At 42.9% G+C, this 20,763-nt stretch overlaps 1 protein-coding gene across 19 annotated transcripts in view; it reads left to right on the top strand.

Moving 5' to 3' along the window:
- Positions 1 to 19,803, top strand: part of MAGI2 (membrane associated guanylate kinase, WW and PDZ domain containing 2) — a 615,277-nt gene extending 595,474 nt beyond the window's left edge. For all 19 annotated transcript variants that reach the window (XM_083463919.1, XM_083463931.1, XM_083463930.1 and 16 more), the window contains one exon: positions 16,820 to 19,803. In XM_083463919.1, the coding sequence (XP_083320045.1) occupies positions 16,820 to 17,619 (800 nt within the window). In that variant the 3' untranslated portion in view covers positions 17,620 to 19,803. The remainder of the gene's footprint in view (positions 1 to 16,819) is intronic.
- Positions 19,804 to 20,763: the final 960 nt, after the last annotated feature.

Raw genomic sequence — 20,763 nt, 5'->3', positions numbered from 1 at the left:
GGAGAGCCGTGCGGCTCTCCCAGGGCTAGTGGACCGCTGCGCTAATACAGAAGCTTGGGGCGTGCGGAGCTCAGCGCGCCCCAAGCTTCTGGGTGCAGGCAAGGTCTCCACTAGCCCTGGGAGAGCCGCGGGGCTCTCCCAGGGCTAGCGGACCGCTGCGCTAATACAGAAGCTTGGGGCGTGCGGAGCTCAGCGCGCCCCAAGCTTCTGGGTGCAGGCAAGCTCTCCGCTAGCCCTGGGAGAGCTGGGTCTCCCACAGCTAGCGGATAGCTTCCTGAAGCCTGGAGAGCGAGAGGGGTCGGTGCGTACCGACCCCCCTCGCTCTCCAGACTTCAGCGAAAGCCTGCATTTGCCCCATAGGACGCACACACATTTCCCCTTCATTTTTGGAGGGGAAAAAGGGCGTCTTATAGGGCGAAAAATACGGTAATAAAACCTGATGAACTCTAGCTGACAGAGTTAAGGCTGCACTCCCATTCATGCGTATTTGGGAGTAAATCCCATTCAATTCAGCAGGACTGAGTAGCTTGTGCTGATCAAGTTTCCCCATCATAAAACAAAAGGCACGAATCCTTTATGAAAGACAGGACAACATACAAAATATAGCAGTCCATTATCGTTCTAAGCACTGTATTCTACAGTGTTTCGTCTATGCAGTTCATTTGAAATGTAGTTTGACAGGGTGTTGACAGAACAATATACTGGGGTGTGTGCAAGCTCACTTTCATCCTTTAATTAAGAGGTCAAAATAAAGCACTTTCTGCTTGGGTGAATTTTTCAGTCTACCCAAGTTTTTCAGAATGAATTTTTCCTGTTCTTGAATAGCTAACACTGATGGCTTTCGGATGTGCCTAGCTTTGAATTCATGCATACAAAAAGCATGGAGCCAAAATATTCTCTATCCCACCACTCATTTCCATGCTCATCAGAGCGTCCCACAAAGAAACGGTGGTTTCGGAGTTCAAGCTGTGGAAATGTACTTTTAAAAAATGGCACAGCATTGCAATTTATTTAGTTTAAGGATTGGCAGTTTATTCATAACATTTTTAAGTTCCAGCTACATAGTCAGTATCTGTGTACAAAACTTGGGCAACATCCGAAATAATCACTTCATAACATGAAGGTACTGAGGCCAATACAACAGAATTAGTTGTGCACAATTAAAAACTTAAGCCCCATCTATTTCAATGGAAAATAAGCACAATTCATATTTACTGGCTTGTCTACAATAGCTTTACCTTCATTGTGCAAAAAGATCATTTCAAGCTCTGTGAATTCTTGACTTCATTATTAACTTTTTTTAAACGGTGAAAACTAAAGTGCAAAATTACCGTATTTTTCTGTCTATAAGATGCCCCCATGTATAAGATGCCCCCTATTTTGGGGGACTCCAATTTAAGAAAATGGGGGGAGATACTATCCGTGTATAAGACGAGCCCAAATTTTGAACATTTTAGAGTAAAAAACCATAGTCTTATACATGGAAAAGTACTGTAAATGTGCAAGTCCCATTAATTTAGTCAGACAACTATATCTGCTGAATTGTGCTGACAAAAATTATTTTCAAACTCATTAGAAACGATTATCAACTCTTACACTTAAAATAATAATAAGACACCACTCTTGATAACAAAGTCCACTTGCATGGCTGAAACCATTCAAGATCAAGCGTAAAAAGATTTCTGATTGCAGTCTGATTTGTTTGACCTGTTTAAAGCAGCACAGCAAATGGTTCAGAATGAATGGAAATAAGCTCCGCTTGGTGCCATAAATGTATGTTTATTTTCTAGTCTCCAGTAAATTATTACAGTTACCATGACAAATGTATGTCAAAATAATATAACCTGTTCACAAGTTTTGAAAGGCCAAATCATTGCAACGTAACTTCCTCTGTGATCATGGTTCCCTTAACCTCTGGGTTTTTTTTTGCGTGTGTGCCAAGAGAAGGAGGTCTACCTCTCCTCACGCCCTTCACCAAGCATACAGGCTGGATTAACCATTATGCTAAGTACCTTTACAGAGTGGAGCTCTAACTAATCTGAGGGCCTTGTTGTGGCTGAGATCTATCTGAACATTTAGAGGGGGTGTATCCTGCTTTTCTCATCTGAAGAAGGTGCCCACGTAACCCCAAAGCTTCCTTCTTTACCGCAATTAGCTCAATCAAAGAAGCTGGCTCAGTCATCTGGACCACTTTGAACCATTTAATTTCTTGGGACTGGCATTGCAATCACAGATATAATTACTCTTTCCTCTGCGTTGGAGTGTTTTAAAATTCCTCCCACAGCACCGTTTTTATCAATAGAGCATGAGCTTCCGTGAGCAATTACCCTACTTCACCAGATGCTGGACTGGAACTGTAGGCCACAAGTCAGAGAAATCAGTTAATGGGTTGTTTACACTAAAGTCTTCTTCGGTTTCTAAAAGGGCTATTACCTCCTCAGTGAACAATGCATTTGAGAATACCTGGTAAAAAACAGTCAGAAATTATTCTCATAGCTTTTAGAATGTCAGAAAAAGCCTTAATTAGATTCTGTTTCACATGGTCACATTCTTGAATAAGTTCTGCTCCCCTAAGTTGTTGTTGTTGTATATTTTATACCCTGCCATCTTCTCTGATGAGACTCGGGTTCTGTATGTCCAACAGAATTTTCCTTCCAAATATGGCTGCACTGAGGTCTCTGGTGGAGGGTCTGAGGAATTTACATGTTTGTTTGTTGCATTTTTATTTTTTAAATGTCAAATTGTGCTTGTTCTTTTTCTCAAATATAGTTCCATCCGTGCAATGTGGACTGCTAATAGGCACACAGAGCTAAAAGAACTAGCGTACCCATCCAACATTCTGGGAGGGCAAATTGGGACATGACTTCCCCGCTGCTGCTGCTGCCTCCACACCATCCTTCCCCGGCCACCTTTACACGCCACCACTGCTGCCGCCCCACCCCCCATCTCACCACCGGACGCCCTTATCCAGCACTGTCACCCACTGCCCCCCATACACACACATACGTCAGGATGCAACACCAGAGGAATAGGAGAGCGTGGCACCAAAAACACGCGTCTTCTGGTTCCCAGGCTATTGTGGTACCGCCTTCTGGAATCATGGCAGAGGTGGCAGCAGCAGTGGTGGAGGCCACGGAGGCGGAGAGAGCTAGAACGGGACATCTGGTATTGGCATCAGAAGTTGGGGTGTCTTCTGTAAATCTGGGGTGCCCCGCTCAAAATGAGGCAATTGCGCCTTATGCACTAGCGAGATGCAAAGTGGATGAGATCTCCTCCCTGGGAGCAAGCAAGTCCCACTAAGCCATGGTTTATCTTTGCATTATGTGCAAACACAGCTATTCACAACCCTAGCAGAAATGTGGGCATGAATTTCACAGTTGTGCTATAGATGGTTCTGTTAGGTTAGAACTTGTTGGAGGCTCTTTCATAGCACGTAGTATATTGTAACCATACCACATTCCCAGATGCAAGGACATTAAACCGTGAGGACTCAATCTGCCCAGCCTTGGGCCCTGAATAAAATAGACCTCTTTGTAATGTATCTTAGACCCATTTTCAGATTCGGCTTGTTTTTCTGTGCAAGCCTCTTCCTGAGTACAAGATTAAATGGAGAAATATATTACATGTGCCAGGAGCGTGTGACTTCATGGCAATTCTCATGATTTCAGGAGCTTCAAAATTGGCTGCTTCCAGTGTGATGGAAGTGCATAGAAACATGACCTGGCTTTTGACCGTGTGATCTGTTCCTTTGAGGTCAGGCGTATGTAAAGTTCTACACACAGTACATTCCCATATACACACAGAGATCCAGACTTTGTATCATGGCCTTAAAAACTAAATAAAATAAAAGATTCCAAAATGAACTTTTGGGATTTGCACTTGAGGCCAATTGTCGCTTCATTCTTTGAAGACACAAACAGATTATTGGCGGCCACCACTGTATATAGGCAGGCGCATCATGCTAAGCACGTTTGTTTTATAATTTCTGTAGCATTTGTCAGTTTAAAAGGGTTTTATATTTCATAGCTCATTTATTCCAGACAAAATCAGGTAGGTTAGATGGAACATGGGGTCAGCTACTCAACAGCTCTTGATCTCCATGGCTGAGTGGCTGTTTGAAACTGGGCCTTTTGCGTGGGTTTAAAATGCAAAGGTGGAGTCTGTCTTCTACCCTAAAACACCTCTGTTTTACCAACAAGGCTGTGGAATTCTTTACCTCTGGAAGGAGGGACACCAATGGCTGCTGGACATCAGAGAAGGATGAATCTATCAATTTTGGTTTCTCTCAGTTTCTCATGCTTCCAGTCTCCGCCTTAATTTGCCTTTTTTTTAAGTTCTCACAAAAATTTGGCAGCATATTAGTGCTTCTTCTGATGTAAATGATTTTGTATGCAGTTTTGCCTAAACATACACATTTTTACCTGTTTATAATGCATTTTTAAAGGACGCATTTTTACCTGTTTATAATGCATGAAGTTTATAATGCATTTTTAAGGTCTAAACCACAGAGCCTAGGGCTTGCCGATCAGAAAGTCGGCGGTTTGAATCCCCGCGACGGGGTGAGCTCCTGTTGCTCGGTCCCTGCTCCTGCCCACCTAGCAGTTCGATAGCACGAAGTGCAAGTAGATAAATAGGTACCGCTCCGGCGGGAAGGTAAACGGCGTTTCCGTGCGCTGCTCTGGTTTGCCAGAAGCAGCTTAGTCATGCTGGCCACATGACCCAGAAGCTGTACACTGGCTCCCTTGGCCAATAAAGTGAGATGAACATGCAACCCCAGAGTCGGCCACAACTGGACCTAATGGTCAGGGGTCCCTTTACCTTTACTGCATTTTTATACAGAATTTGTCCTAATATACAGTATGCATTTTGTAGACGTTATTTTGTTGGAGGACTACATTACCAAATTCAGAGAAGCATGAGGTTTGAAGGGTAGCTTCTTATAAATTTGTATATTTACCGCTAAATTTTGGGAAATACAAATTAGGTAGGTTCTCTTTAAAATGCAAACTGAACCACTTTCTCTCCACTCTCCCACTCTCATTCCTAGCAGACAATTCCCCCCCCTTTCCCTTTTGTACTCTTCTAGGTGGTTTGAAAATATATTTTTATTTTGCATTTGGCATATAAACTTTAGAATTAATTGTTTTCTTGCTGCTTTTCTTTGTAAACTGTGGCTGACTAGGGAGGAGGCAGTTATGGAAGGTTTTGTTTATAGTTGCTAGTTTCCTTTTTAAAACAGTTTTGTTGTTTTTGTGACCCTGTGTGGAAAAGCAGCAGTTGGGTGCTTTAAATGAATAAGGGAATACCCATCTCCTCCCATTGCAAGCGTCTTTAGTTGGGGTTGTTAAGTGTTGCTGCAAGCGCTGCCATTGTTGTGGCTTGAAATATTTTGCCAGGAGAGGAACAGCCACCACCCTGCAAGTTGGAGAAAGTCCATCCTCTGTTCTGACTCTTCGCTAAATGACAATGGCCTGAAAGTATCTGATGCAGTTTCACCTCGGAAGCTGAGCAGATCTTAACCAGGCCAGAAGACTTCTAAGGCAGCACTTTAGTCTTTTGAGGGGAGCAAGACGCCAATGAATAAAACAATCAGCATTTCTGTTTCATCAGTATGCATAAAGTGTGCGTGGCTCTGCACTACAAATTGCAGCAGTCAGAACCCGAAAAAAGTGAGAGCGCATCTAATTTTAACTGCGTGCATCCTTGGGGTATGTCCCTTTGTTGATAGAAGCAAATAATGAATCGTGGAGCAGTGTGCAATATTGTAAGGAGACTAGTTTTTTGACCAGTCTGCACTCAGTCAGGTGGCATAAATCACAGTGCTAAAACCTCTGAATATTGTTCTAACTAAAAGATACAGCCACACAGTAAACTGATGTTAATGAAGCATAATAGCTACGTACACAAGAATTCTAGACATTCGGTGGTGATGTCAGTGTCTGCCATTCATTCTTGTTTATGGAAAAAAAGGCCAATGGCATGGAATGCTCAATGAATACCACATAGAGGAAGATAATTTTTAATCACTTTTCCCCAGAAAAGTGAAACTCAAAGCAGCTTACAAAAATTAACATTAAAAACAAGGACAAAACATCTTAGCATCGTGTGTGTGTGTGTGTGTGTGTGTGTGTGGTGTTGGCATCTGTCTGTCTCAAAAGACAATGGAGTGTACCTCTTGGGGTGAAGTCAAACCACAGCATTACCAGAACAAGCCTGGGCAGGGTGTCTGGGGGTCCTGGGCTGATCAAATGACAAGACTCAAATCTCAGCCTTGCTGATGTGCTCCAAAGGAAAGCAGAACAGCACATCTGGCACCAGCTTGGCTGCAGGAGTTGCTGGAAGGAAGCCATACGAGGCACCATCCAACCATCTTTGGGACTCGACTCCAGATTTCTGTAGGGTTTCCTGCTCAGCCATTTCTTGTCCTGAAGATCTCCTGCAGGGCAGCGGAGATTTAGGATCAGAGTTTTCCTTCTCCTAGATGGGCTACCTTCCCAGGCTGATGAGCCCCCACCTGCCCCTCATTTCCCTCTACAACACATACAGAAGCCACCTTCTTGACCATTGGATCCACTACTGGTTTCGTCCACCCAATCCGCCAGAGCCTGTCTTCATATGCAGCAGAAGTAACCTAACTCACCAAGAGTTTGAGGCCTATCGGCTGCGGTCACCAGGTTGAACCAGCCAGTTGGAGCTGTTCCCAGGGTGTGGCCATTGTCACTTGCTGGCAGCTTCTAGGAGCCCCCGAAGGGTATTACCCCTCCCATATGTCCGTGTTTATTTTGTGTTGGTCATACCACCAAAAGATAAGCAGAAAATTAAGGTCCAAAGGATAATAATGTTTTTGCCTGGCACCAAAAAAGCAGATAATGATGGCATCAGGGAGAGCATTCCATAAACGGGGAACCACTACTAAGAAGGACCATTCTCCAGTGGCTGCTTTTTGCACCTCCCTCACAGAGGGCACATGGAGAAGTGCCTCAAATGAGGAATGCAAGGTCCAAGTTCATTTATGGGGGGGGGGCAGTCCCCGCATGTAAATCTACTGAGCTGAGATATTGGGCTGCTGGGCTGCATAAGGTTTATAGGTCAAAACCATCACTTTTAATTGGGCCTAGAATCCGATTGATAGCCGGTGCAGTTATACCAGGATTGGTGTTACGTGCTCAGATGGTCTTGCCCCCATAGTTATTCTGGCTTCCGGCACCAGCTTTCTTGTGACAACCTTGACTGTGCTAAGATAGTTCATTCATATTAATATATCGTTCCCAGTAGCCATACTCTTCATTTCTACCAATTTCAAAAACCCATGGTGTGGAAAAGAAGAGATTAATTAAATGGATCAAACTAGTCGTTAATAACATTGTTCTGCAGCCTTCATTTCAAATATGATATCCAAAATGTTCTTGCCGTCTTCTGCCTCTGGGTGAACAGCTATTGAAGGATTTAATAAATAGGTGGTAGCTGGCAGTCTGGAGACAAAACATACCTGAATTGTAAAGTATGTGTAGTGGATTTCTTTATATTTGGTGTTTAAATTCAGTGGGAAATGAACATCGAAGGGGCTAAATAGGAAGATAAAAGAGGGAAGCCTCAAGCTGGCACTACGTAGAAATGTTCTTGTATAAAAGGATTATAAGAAGCCCCACAGTTTGATAAACTATTTATTGGGATAATTGGAATTTATCATCTCCCCTCCCCTTTTGTAAAGGGATTGTTTTGAAAGTGTTCCCCTGGAGGGTCTCTCTTACAATAGGCACTTGGGAATAGTGCCTTCAGATTAGACCTGCATAATGTTATGACCCCACCAAGCCCAATAAACCCATCAACCATGTAGGGCAGCCCACCACCAGGAAGGGCTTGGGAAAAAAAGTCTTGTTTTGTTCTTTGCCGTCCCTTGAGAACCTCAAAAGTGGGAGCAGAGACACTATTGACAAGCCCCCAATACAAGGCTGGTGGACTTTGATTTGTCTCTGGTTGGATCACAAGATCTGCAAGCTTGCCGTTGGGTCTGTGTCATGGGATTTGATCTGAGAAGTCCTCTGCCCTGTGAGCAGCCTGTGGGCAGGATCTGCTGGACGAACGGGCTGCCAGAAAGGCATAGGAAAGTCTCAACTCCAAGGGATGAGTCTACCGTGTTGCAGAGTGTCCAAGCAGTCAACTGGACACAGAAGAAGACGGAAGATAGAGGAGAATTATACAAGAGCACACTGTACGTCTCCTCTGTCTCCGTGGATAGAAAAACACAGCCTATACTACTGTGTGGGAATTATTTTTGTAGATCTCAAAAGCAAAAGCATCTAAACTAGTTCCCAGAAATTGCCGGCTTGGAAGATCAGTAACCTCACAAACTTTTAGCATGGCATATTACTGCTATGCCTGGTTTTAAGAAGAAGGGGAAAACACCATGTCAGCTCTGGTCATTTTTGGAAAGAGGATAAGGTCCTTCATCCCACAAAAGCATTTATGACAGAACAAATAGACAGAAGCTGAAATCTGAAAGCATTTGATCTGGCATACCAGTAGGAAAGACAAGAGCTATCTGAGCAGAAAAAAAATAGGCTGAGGAAGAGTGACAGGCCTTCAAGCCAACATTGTTCAAAGCCTTGGCTGGAAATTACAGAATAAGAGGCTGGTAAAAAAAGAAGTGGGGGGCACTCTCTCAGCAGAGTATTACATCAAACATAGGCTCACACCTAGTTTTCCAGGTTTTCCTATCTACAGTATTAGCTGTTGTTAACTGTTGCTTAATTAGAATCATAGAATCCTAGAGTTGTAAGAGACCACAAGGGCCATCGAGTCCAACCCCCTGCCAAGCAGGAAACACCATCAGAGCACTCCTGACATATGGTTGTCAAGCCTCTGCTTAAAGACCTCCAGAGAAGGAGACTCCACCACACTCCTTGGCAGCAAATTCCACTGTCGAACAGCTCTTACTGTCAGGAAGTTCTTCCTAATGTTTAGGTGGAATCTTCTTTCTTGTAGTTTGGCTCCATTGCTCCGTGTCCGCTTCTCTGGAGCAGCAGAAAACAACCTTTTTTCCTCCTCTATGTGACATCCTTTTATATATTTGAACATGGCTATCATATCACCCCTTAACCTCCTCTTCTCCAGGCTAAACATGCCCAGCTCCCTTAGCCGTTCCTCATAAGGCATCGTTTCCAGGCCTTTGACCATTTTGGTTGCCCTCCTCTGGACACGTTCCAGTTTGTCAGTGTCCTTCTTGAATTGTGGTGCCCAGAACTGGACACAGTACTCCAGGTGAGGTCTGACCAGAGCAGAATTGATAAGTTCAGGAGTGTTGTCTGTGAAGCTCTGGAAATGTAAACTGCTTATTGGTTGCTAAATATGCAGACAGAGCGATCCTAGGAGAGGCCAAGGAAGCACAGAGTAGAGGCTCCCTCCCTGGAGGCACAGCCCTCCTGGCTCCTCCTGAGCAGGGCAGAAGGGCCAGGGAGGGAGGGAGAACGGTTGCCTTGGTCATTAACAGTGGGCTTACGTAAGGGCACAGAAAGCAATCAGCATAAAGGCGCTTATGCCTTCAGGACGGTGGCTAATAAATTGTGCACTACCTAACTCCTAAATTATTCCACGTATGTAATATATAGCCCATTTACTAATTTATTAAAGTTACCCCCTTTATTACATTATTTATGGACCCATCTTATGACTGACTCTAGCTTAATTGGAGTAATAAAAACTAATCCAAAACTCATTATAATTTCAAATTCCACAGCACCTTGTGATATAGTTTTTGCAGCTCTCTTCCTGCTCTGCATAAGCTATATTCTGGCAGGACGTCTGCCTCCCCAGATGGAGTTCATCTGCAGAAGGAAAGGAAATTATTAATAGGAAAGTTGCCTTTTTAGTTACTTTAAAGATGTCAGAGCATTAATGCGAGAAATTGGGGTGGCAAAGCTCAAAATGTGTGATGTACAGGAGCACATGCATGTAGCCTTTGACCCCTCTCCCTGCAGCCTGCCTGGTCCTGTGAAGCTGCGCTTCCTTTCCCCGCACTGGCCAGCCATCAGCTGATGCGGGTGAATAGATTACAGCAATTTTGGCGTCATCAGGCTCACTGGGAAGTGGACACGTTAACCTAATTCCCTCCTCCACACTTCTGATGCAGCCCAGGTCGCTAATGGAAGCATGTGGACAACAATCTTGCCTGCATCAAGAGCGCTGGAACGGGGGCAGGTTAAAGTTTGGGACAGGAAGATGTGGAAGAAGTGGTGTGTGCATGTTGTAAGCGGGGACAAGGGGTTGAAGATGGTGCTGAAAAATCATAATACTTCATTCTTTCGTCATGATTCACAAGTTAGAACTTAACGTGAATAACTGTGAGAAAAATAAAAGGGAAAGTCCAATAGAGGTTTCATGCTAATTCTGCAATTATTTTCTTTCTTATCTATCATCATCTTTCAGATAATGAGACCCAAAAGGATATCTTTTCCTGTTCCTGAGTGTGTAAAGTTGCTGTTCAATAATAAAAAATAATAATGTGGAAAACAAGTCTCACTGCTTTTTTGAATGTTCTTGTTCCATTAGAATCAATTCCACCTGCAGCTGAAATGAGTTTTGAAAAGGGGGCTTCCTCTTGATCCATTGGTATCCATCTCATGGATATGCTGGTTGGATCGTTCATTTTCCCTCACTGTGATGGGTTTTTTTGTAGAATATTTATCTTTATTCCTTGTGAAGCTAGTCTTTTGCTTTCCAACATAATACTTACAATGTATGTGGAGCATCAAGGATTTTTCTAGAGACTGTAGTGTTTGAGCTGTCATTTCAAAAACGTGGGTCGCAAAAAGGGAATTGGCGATCTCTTTGAATAAAGACAACTTAAGGACCATAGAGCACTCTCTCGGCAAAGACTTTGCATTGTCTATTACAGCTCTCACCTTTCTCAAACAGGGGGAAAAAATGTAAAGATGCAAGGAAGGAACAGGGTTTATTCTAATGTGCAGCTAGACACATTTTATTCAGTGTCAATATATGTGTGCAGTGTGAAATCGTTTTTTGTGCAGTTAGGCAAAAGGGATTTAATAAGGAGCTAAATAGTTTCTTAAAAAGTAAATGAAAAGAGATAAATAGAAACAGAAAATTAAAATGAATACTGGTTCCTTTCATATCTTCATAAGCTTATAATAATAGTGTGTATTGGGACTATTTACTTGACTAGTAAAAAGCATTTATTGATTCATATTTAATTTCACTACAAACAGTGTATGTAGGTATGCAAAGCAGCTGAAGGCAAACCACAGAGAGTCCCCTGGTTACATTCTGAGGCACCACACGTGTTGGTGAAATCGTGTATAATGGAAACGCATTGAAAAAGCCTGCAAACACCCTGTTCTGCCCCCGTCCCTCCCTCCTAATGATGCTTCAGTGACATCTTTATGACGTTTCCAGGTCACTTCCGGGTTCGGCGTGATGCACGTATTGTGCATATATTGTGCACCTATTGTGCGGCAATGGAGGCGGGCCTGCCTGTAGTTGGCAGTGCTCAGTAACATCCCTGTTCAGCATCATAGAGTTAGAGGTGTTTGAGCTGTTATTTTCATGCATGTGCCACAAGGGCGTAGTGGCTGCCAGGCCCTTGCAGAGGTGGTCTGAGGCCCAGGGCAGGAGTCTCGTTAGAAGAAAGCCATAAATTCAAACAAAAAAGCAGCGTGGGCAAGAGTACCTGGCTGCCCTCGCCTTGCCCTCCACACAGGCCTGGTAGCTGCTCTCCTTCTGGAGAGACTCAGACCCAGGGAGGCTGTGTGAACAACAGGATCAACCGTGGAGAGACAAAGAAGAGAGAAGTTGAACTAAGCAATATCTTAAATCACGATGGAAGGATTTGGGGCTGGAGTGGCTTTTTGTTGCTTGTTCTTAATTGAACAAAGTCTGCTAAGTGTTTCCCAGGCCATCATCAAAACAAGCTTGTAATATATCTTTTTACGGGCTTTTTTTTAAAGTAGCGTCTTCCAGGGCTGTGATGTGGAAGCAGCAAAACAAAGCCGGTTGTGACTCAAAGATCTGATTGATCAAAGGTTGCAGGAAACCCTAGTTACAAGAATAGCTGGTGTGCTGAGATTTCAAGCCGAAAGGCTGAAATGAAACAAATTCTTTGTGATCTATGACACCATCCCAACCTTAGCATTGTGGTCTTTACTAGCTGCATCTGCAGTAGAGAGTAAAATCCACCGCCTTTCTGGCAATTGCATAGACAGAACATTCTGGGACATGCTTAGAGGCTGATGTAGAGCTGGCAGGGGCCGGGGCTAAGAGCATGAGCTATAAATCAGGAATTCTGTGGTTGAAATCTCTCCTCAGCTTGTTCATTAGCAGCGCCACATTTAGGGCAGTGTGTATGGTTCCCCCACACAGAGCGCTGAGCCAAGGGGCCGCAAAATAATGATAAATAAAAAAGGCATTATTGTGAAAATAAGAATTATGTAGGGGAGTTCCCCAACTGATGTCCTCCCTCAGCTCACTATATTACCAAAGTCTGTCCCTGATCTTAGGGAGGCAATTCTCTCTTGACCTCAACTCCAGTTTACTGTTGTAGATATTAAATAATACCAATAATAATAATATCCCTTTTGGTCACTGCAAGATCTGGGATTCCATAACTGTAGGAGGGAGAACAGAAAAGGGCAGGAGCTAAATATTAGTTCCCTGTGATTTTGTCCATGACATGAATTCCATGGATGTCTAAGCTAGAACTTCTCACCCCTGTAACTTCATTCAAATTGTGACCTTACACTGCATTCCTGGATAGATTTGTCTCAGGGGATTGCCCAGTGTAGATGATCCAAAGTTATTAAATGTTTTCAATCTCATGCCTGTGAACTATGGAAGCCGTGAGGTCCTGGGGTTAGAACTTAGGGTTTAGCTCTAAGAAATGTAGATTCAAATCCCCACTTAGGTGTGACTCTCCCTTTGTGGCGTCTCAACAAGTCACTGTCTTACTAGACAAAAGTCTCAGTGAAACAGACAGGCCACTCTTAATGCCCTGGAGAGAAGATTTAAAGCATTTGTTTATTTATTAAGACATTTATATATCTTTCTCAAGACCATAGGGTGTTTTAAACTTAATAAACAATGTACTATACATTCCTAATATAACTTTCATAATACCAAATTAAAACAGTCAGTTATATAAATACAATTCATAATAATGAGCAATATATAATACATAAATAAGAAGCAGTGTCCAATTATTAATAATGTCAAATCAGCAATATAGGAAACCCTCCAAGATCCAGCCCATAGAAACAAATTGTTGTTCACCATGTCACAGTTTCTGTGCTTCTAGTCAGAAACACTGCTAAAACATTCATCTGATGTTTGATAGGATTGCAGGAGCTGTGAAGGAAAATATACTCTATTTCATTTATGTCTGTGCAAAGTGTTTAAAAATAAAAACCTCAGAAATACTACCAAATGTCCCCAGAATTTTCCTGTAAGCACAGAAAGAGAAAAATCATTAATCCAGTGGCTCTAAAGCGTAAAATTGTGCATTTTTCATGTTTAGATATGTTATGAAAAGCAATCATCTTAGTAATGGTTGAACAATTCCAAATGAGCCATTATGTTTTGAGCAGAGCTCTTTAAAGGTTTTCCTTCTGAGCAGCAAATCACTTGATCTTAATGGCCTATGATACACCCTAGAGATTTTGAAATCCCCATCCCCAAACAACACAGGTAACAGTGGTGATGATGATGATAAAAAACAGCAAAGGTGGTAATAATTTCCTGTGTACCCTCAGCTAGAGAAAGAGGAAGGCTGGAAGTCATAGGTTCACAGGCAGGTCATCAGATCAAGAGAATTTTCACCTGGGTCTCAGGCAGGCAGGATTTGAGGGCAACATGCTAAACCAAGCCATAGTTTAGCTCAGTAAGGTACAGCAGCCAAGTGGCCACATGCTCACACATTCACACATAGCAATGGTTTGACTTAGTGCGACGTGCAAACCAGCCATTGTATTCCATGTGCCAAGCAGAGTAGAAGTATCTGCTCACATTCCCCTTGTTCTCCTCCCTGTCATCTTCTCACTGTAAAATGTTGGAGTCTAAGCCCCTTGGGGCTTGTTACTAAGTATAATATGAGGCGGAAGGGATTCAGATCTGTTAGCTAGCTCTGCACATGCATATAATTCATGAAACTAAGTTTGTGCCTGATAATTATTTATACGTGAACGATAATTTGGTACAGCCTTGGATCAGTAGATACTGATTAGACCTGCAACTGGTGTGGAGTTTTCCCTTCCCCTTCTTCAATAATGATTTGGAGAGGCAGATTAATGGAGTTGTTTGTTAACTGCCTTTATGAAGATGGATGTTTTTAAATAGAGCTCTGTTGAATTTTCGACTTCATTTTGAAGGCAAGCTGTATGCTTTCAAGGGATGTGAAAACCACCCCCTGAGTAGGGAATGCGTGACTCTGTCCGTTTCAGTTTCTCTCTGTTTCTTGTTTTTCTAATCTAAAGTTCAGTTCTCTACATTCCCATATCAGTTTGCAATTAAAAAACAAACCATGTTCTCATGAAAACTCACCAGCTTTTTAGTGTGAATTTCTTCTAAGACACACATTTTTGTATGCAACTTGCATCCAATTTTGTATCCAGTCATAGAATTAATTCTAAGATACAGGTTTTGCAAAGCAATTTTCCATAATAGAATGCATTTTATGCATACTTTACCATAGCATATGCATATTTGTACAGATTATTGGGCTGAAGAACAGCACTGCAAAATTCAAAAAAGTGTAAATTTTGAATGATGACTGTGTTTTGTTTCATGTCTTGCTTCAAAAGAAACGTGGATTTTGTGGGTTTGCTCTAAGGTATGAACTGAGTCAAATTTCACCCTCCCATTCCTACCCACAAGAAAACTCTGTTTTCCAATTTGTGCTGTTTTCACACCTATTTTTGAAAACGTTGTTTCCCTGGTCCTCTGCTACTTCGGTAGCAAACTTATATGTTCATCCAGCCCATCAGGATCATTTAGTGACTGTTATGTCATCACAGCGCTATTCAGATTTGACTGCATGGTGACATCAGGGAAGCTGGATGAAGATGTAACTCAGATTTTGCCAGGTTCTAGATTGAACATGGAGTGCACCAGAGGGGCCTCGCTGCAGGTGTTTGCCTTGAGCCCAAAGGAGCCTCCAGCCAATGGGCCTAAAGGCAAAAACATCTTTTTACTCACACAGGTAACAAGTGAATGGACATACTCTGAAGCACTGCTCTAAATTGACTTTTGCTTATTAAGTGTGCTCTGATGAGTAGGATGTACCTATATTCAGATGCACTCTCGTATTCCCAGATGTTTATATGGAACATCTCTCTCTCTTTTGCCATCTGTAGTTAAGTTCATCACCATTGCGTAATCCAGCACAGCAAAGGTAATAGAGGTGCCTCCCATTTCCCCCCCGGGAGCATTTTAACATCTTTTTGGGCATCACCAAATCACCAAGTCTATGGGTACAAGAATGTTCACAAAACCCACCCACCCCAGTTCAGTTCATCTTATTTTTTTAAAGTGGATTGGCAAAGATTTTCCCACTATATTCCACTGATGTGTCATTTTGTCTCACATCTGTCCATAACAGCTGCAGAAACAAGGAGCTGCAACTCAGAATGTGTGAATTCAGGAACATACCTCACTATGTCCCTATTATGTGAATGAGACGTATTCTTGAATGCACACATTTGGAAATGTGGCTCCTTGCTTTTTTGTTTGCTTGCAAGTTTTTGGCCTTTTACAACACAGCAGCATCCATGTTTATTTGGAAGTACATATCATTGTGTCCAATGAAGCTTACTTCCATGTAAGGGTGCAAAGAATTGCAACCTTAACAAAATAAATTGCTTAATTACAGAAAAGCATAACACCTGCCCATAACGCCACAGCCAATGTGTTAGATCCAATCTTAAGTTAGTTGGTCTTTAGACCAATTTAGATAAATGGGGCAAGTTAGTTGTGACTTAAGTTTGAGTGGTTTCAATGTGAACTAGCTTCAACTAACGTAGTCTGTATTCAGCTAAATCAGTCTTTTTTCATATATAGAAGTGTTTTCTTTGTGTGACATGTGTAACATTTGAAGTGGCCACAAAATGATCACAGGATCTGCAGAGCAGTCCATAATGGCAGCAAGAACGTTAACAAGCCATTATGAGCTGTGGTTATTTTAGAAGAGTAAGGACAGTGCTTTCCGTGAATTACAAAATAGATAGTGCTCCAGTATGAATTTATCTCCATTCTGTGGGGTGCATAGCATAATGGTTAATCCAGCCTATTTTTACCAGTGTTTTTATTCATAGCAAAGTTGAGCCTATGTGTTTAAGGGTCAAACTACACACGATGTAGGAATTCCCTGATTGGAGCTCTCAACGTCTTTTTATTTTAGAAAGAGCAATCATGAGAAATGGTTTGGGAGATAAATTGGATTAGGCTTATGGCACTGAGGGAAGGAGGGAGGGTCTGTCTACACTTTGCCCCTTGAATCAGTTCCCTAAGTGCCCCAGAAAGCTGCAGAGCAGGTGAGCAGGTAAAGGAGATGGGAATTCCAGTCACAATTTCCATGTCATGTGTAGCCCGCTGACCCTAAGAAGCTAACACTTAGAGCTGTTCACAATGTTCCAAAGTCAATGATCACAATTTCCATTGGCATGATTTGTCTTGGTTCCCCACTTCCTCTCACCTAAGGGGGAGACTTACACCTGAAAAAAATGTCTCTAGAGTTTAAATTTAACTGCTAGGAATTGTGATGCAGATTCAGTGCAAGAGCAGTGGAAATAACTGTTGTTCCTTTTTGTTGCAACAGACGAACCAAACTCCTGGAGTTCTCCCTCTGCCACCTCCCCAGGTCTGCCGGAAGTAACTATTTCCCTTGATGACATTGTCTCACCATTATCTTCATCACATCTAGCCCAACCCTCTGACCCTTCCCACCAGATAAACCCAGAGCCAACATGGGATATCAAGAGGGAACATGATGTAAGAAAACCAAAGGAGCTTTCAGCAAATGGCCACAAAAAGAAAAGGGTAGGTGAGCAGAGAGAGAGGTCTGCAAGTCCTAAAAAGGTAGACAGGTCAAAGCACGAAGAGGCTTCTCGGAAAGGAAGCTCAGAAGGCAAGGGCAAGGCTGGCGAAAGCGGCCGGCCGGTGCCAGAAAGCAAGGCGGTTGGACTGAGCACAATGGCCGAGGCGGCGGTACGAGATCTTGGGTGTGCAGGAACCAATGATGAACTGGCCGGGAGATCCAAGTGGATGGAAAGCAAAAGAGGAGGATCGCTCGGTGCAAAAGATCACAGTGCCACAGCTGCCCCAGGGAAGAAGTTGGCTGCAGCTTCCGAACACGTCAAGCTCGATTCCATTGGTGCTACAAAGACATACAGTAGCAATAGCAGCAGCTCGCATGGAAGTGACACGGATCACAGCCAGAAGGAATCTGAACGGAAGCTCAGTGAGTTCCCACGGAAGGGACACCTCCACTCCATTAGCACACGTAGCACGAACACGACAGCCCGGAAGGCAACTGTCTCACCAGGCCCATGGAAGATTCCTGGTTCTGACAAGCTACCTGATGTACTAAAATCTGGCACTTCAGCTATGAGCAGATAAATCAGGGACTGTTGCCTTCTAACTGTTTCGCAGTGATGCAGAACATCTTTCTTAGCGTCTGTCTCACATTGATTTACTTTAATTTATTTTAACTGTCACACACACACATACATGCTCAAAACACTGAGAAATGGAAACAATAACATGTATTTCCATGACAGCGTGCATAGCATCCTAATAAGTTGAAGCAGCATATAGTCACACAGTATTTAAATGTGACCCTAAAGTCCCCCAGTTTCATTTCAGAGACTTTGGCAGCTATGGAAGAAACCAAAATAATATGAAGGACAGTCAACCACAAGGACAGTGCAGTGTAGCTTTAGTATGTTGTTTTCCACTGCATGAAGGACTTTGGATTTTCGTTCAAACTTTATATCAAGAAACTGGAAGAAGTTAGAGCAATCACAAACTGGAACATCGCCTTAAATAAAACTGCACGGAGAAAGCTAAAAGTGGAAAAAGAAATCTTTTATCTGAGTTAAATGTTGTAAATAAATTGTTCTCAACATATCCAGACAGGGGTTTGAAGCATTTGAAATTGTATATCCATGACATGTCTCCACTGTTAACACTTTGGAAAAGATCACCCCAAACCAGTAGCATAATTCGTTATGCAAGGTGTGCAATCCTAGTGGATTAGCTGGTGCCATACCATTTCTACTGCCATTTTTGTGAACAACCCATATTTCTGTATGTTGGGGTGGAATTGTATCCACAAACCTAGCCTCAAAAAGGAGATTGCCACAGGTTACTCACACTCCCCCCCCCCATGCACCAGGATTACTTGGTACCATACAAATTTTGACATGGAGAACTGTAACATGCAGTTCCCAGACCACTATGATGAGAAGGTGATTCTTGAAAGATTGAAAAATGCAGTTTCCTTTCAGAAAGCCTCCATCTCCTGCAGGAACTATTAATTGCCTCAACACTTGTCCAACTCTCATTTAACACAACTATCCTTGAGTTTTTGTCTCCCATCACACGCTAAGAAATTCTAAGGCAGAGCTCCAAGAGACATCCTCATCCGTTATCTGAAGTCATATATACATCAGGCATCCAGCTCTTATCTTGCGTCCATATTTTTATTCAGAACATTCTTGCTTTTAACTTTCGAATCTCAAGTGCCATGAGAACATTTCAACCCACGCCAGTGAAGTACAGCTTCTCCAATGAGCTCCATTAATCACTTCTTTATCCTTGAGAGGTTTGCTATTTTCCCAGCAACAGCAATACAAACAACAGCAACTCGGTAATAATGTGGGAGCTTTTTTAATAAACAAAAAAATCACCAAGATAACTATGCTTAGGAAGGCTGTGTTTGGCAAACTCTCGTGTAACTGGGAAATACATTGCTCGATGATGGAGCAAAAATCCTGTTGGTGGAAGTTTTGATTTGGAGAAGGCTGTGAGGCAGTGATGGGATGTTAGCCATTCTGGTGATGGGCAGCGCAGGAGAACAGCTTCTTGCCAGCTCTCCCAGCTTCATTTTTCCTCCAGGAGATACGGAGGCAGCGTTCTACCATAGTTGAGAAAAGTCAAAAGAAAGGATTTTGCACCTTTTAAACAAGATGCTTATTTTAAGAACTAGTCCCATTATAATTTTTTAAGAAAGCACAAAGATATGTAGCTGTTTACAAAATATATATATATATAGTTTTTAATTAAGAAATTAGAGATATATCTTTATCCTCCAACCTAGACATTTGGCATAATTCGCTGTTAATTTATTAAATCTGGATGTTGGACAAAATTTCCCTAATCCAAATGGAAATGCACATCCATCAATATTATTTCCTATGTATAATGAACAGAAACAAACAGCATTGGGGGGTAAATAGTTGAGATTATGCTTGCATAAACTCCGATTTGCACAGTGCCCAGCAAATCCTTGTGCAGTAATTGCTTTATGCGGTTGTAATTGATAACCTGTGAAGACAGCACATCATCTAAACCCCATTCCAAATAATATTTCTGTGTAGTGTTAGCTGTGAATTTACCTTGTACAGCTCTATCGCTATAAATATAATTCCATGTATTAATAGTCACAGAAAGGCTGTGAGTGAGCAACTATTTTTATGAAACGCACCACTATGGATAAATTAACTTTTACAGAAATCTTGTTTACTGTATGATATTCTAAACCACTCAAATAAAATATATATCCAAGAATCTTTTTCCCAACTTATGCTGTGTAATACTTTTTTTATTGGGGGGGGAGAGATATATCATGAAAATACTGTTTGTCTCCATGCACATCCCACTGCAAAGAGAGGGCCATTTTTCTATATGACAACCAAGCCATCACACACTTTAAAACCAACCTGTAGATTGAGCCTTTAAAACCAACCTATAGATTGTAGCTGTGGTGTCGGTGCAGAATTGGGCCTCGACAGAAGGGGAGGAAGGATTAACCCATAACGCACTCAACAAAAATCCCTCCCCAAATCTGCTATTTAGCACAGGAGGAACACTCTCGCTGGCCTGACATGCACAGTCCGAATATATGGAAAACTGGCAGCTGATACACATGATCTCAGCGTATCCTGTTTGGTCTGTATGCAGAACCCCACAGTTATCGCTCTGAATGGCTTCTCTCGTTTCCCTGCCACCCCATTATATGCAATTGTCAGGGGCTCAGGAACAGAGGCACAGGGGAGAGAGGAGATGGAGAGCGAAGGGGAAGAATCTGAGGGCAGCGGAGGGGAAAATGACAGTGACCCGAGAGATTCCATGAGCTTCTCCAGCGAATCAGAAGATTCCCAGAAGGGGGCGCCGATGGTCAGGGCAAGGGGGGTCCCAGGGGGGACGCACCAGAAGCAAGGGGCCAGCGGGGACTCCCAAAGCAGCAGCTGGAGATCAGGACCAGCTTCCCCACCAGAGCGTAGCGGGGGGGGAGGGTCCCATGTGTCAGGGCCAGCGTCTTCTACAGCAGGGAGAGAAGATGAGTCAGGGCTGACCACGCCTCTATCGGAGAGCGGGGGAACGGAGGGGAGGTCAGATCCAGCTAGCCTCCCCGAAGGGGGGAGCAGTGACAGGAGCAGTGTAACGGTCAGGAGGAAGGTGGCCGGCTGGGCGTGCGCGCCAAGTTTGAATGTACAGGCGCGCGGGACAGCAGAAAACCCGGATTGGGAACCATGTCCT

Source organism: Podarcis liolepis, assembly GCF_965112155.1.
Source record: "Podarcis liolepis genome assembly, chromosome: 10".
In the NCBI taxonomy this organism is placed as follows: Eukaryota; Metazoa; Chordata; class Lepidosauria; order Squamata; family Lacertidae; genus Podarcis; species Podarcis liolepis.
Note: the sequence above shows the minus strand (reverse complement) of the source record. Positions and strands in the feature narration are given on the sequence as shown.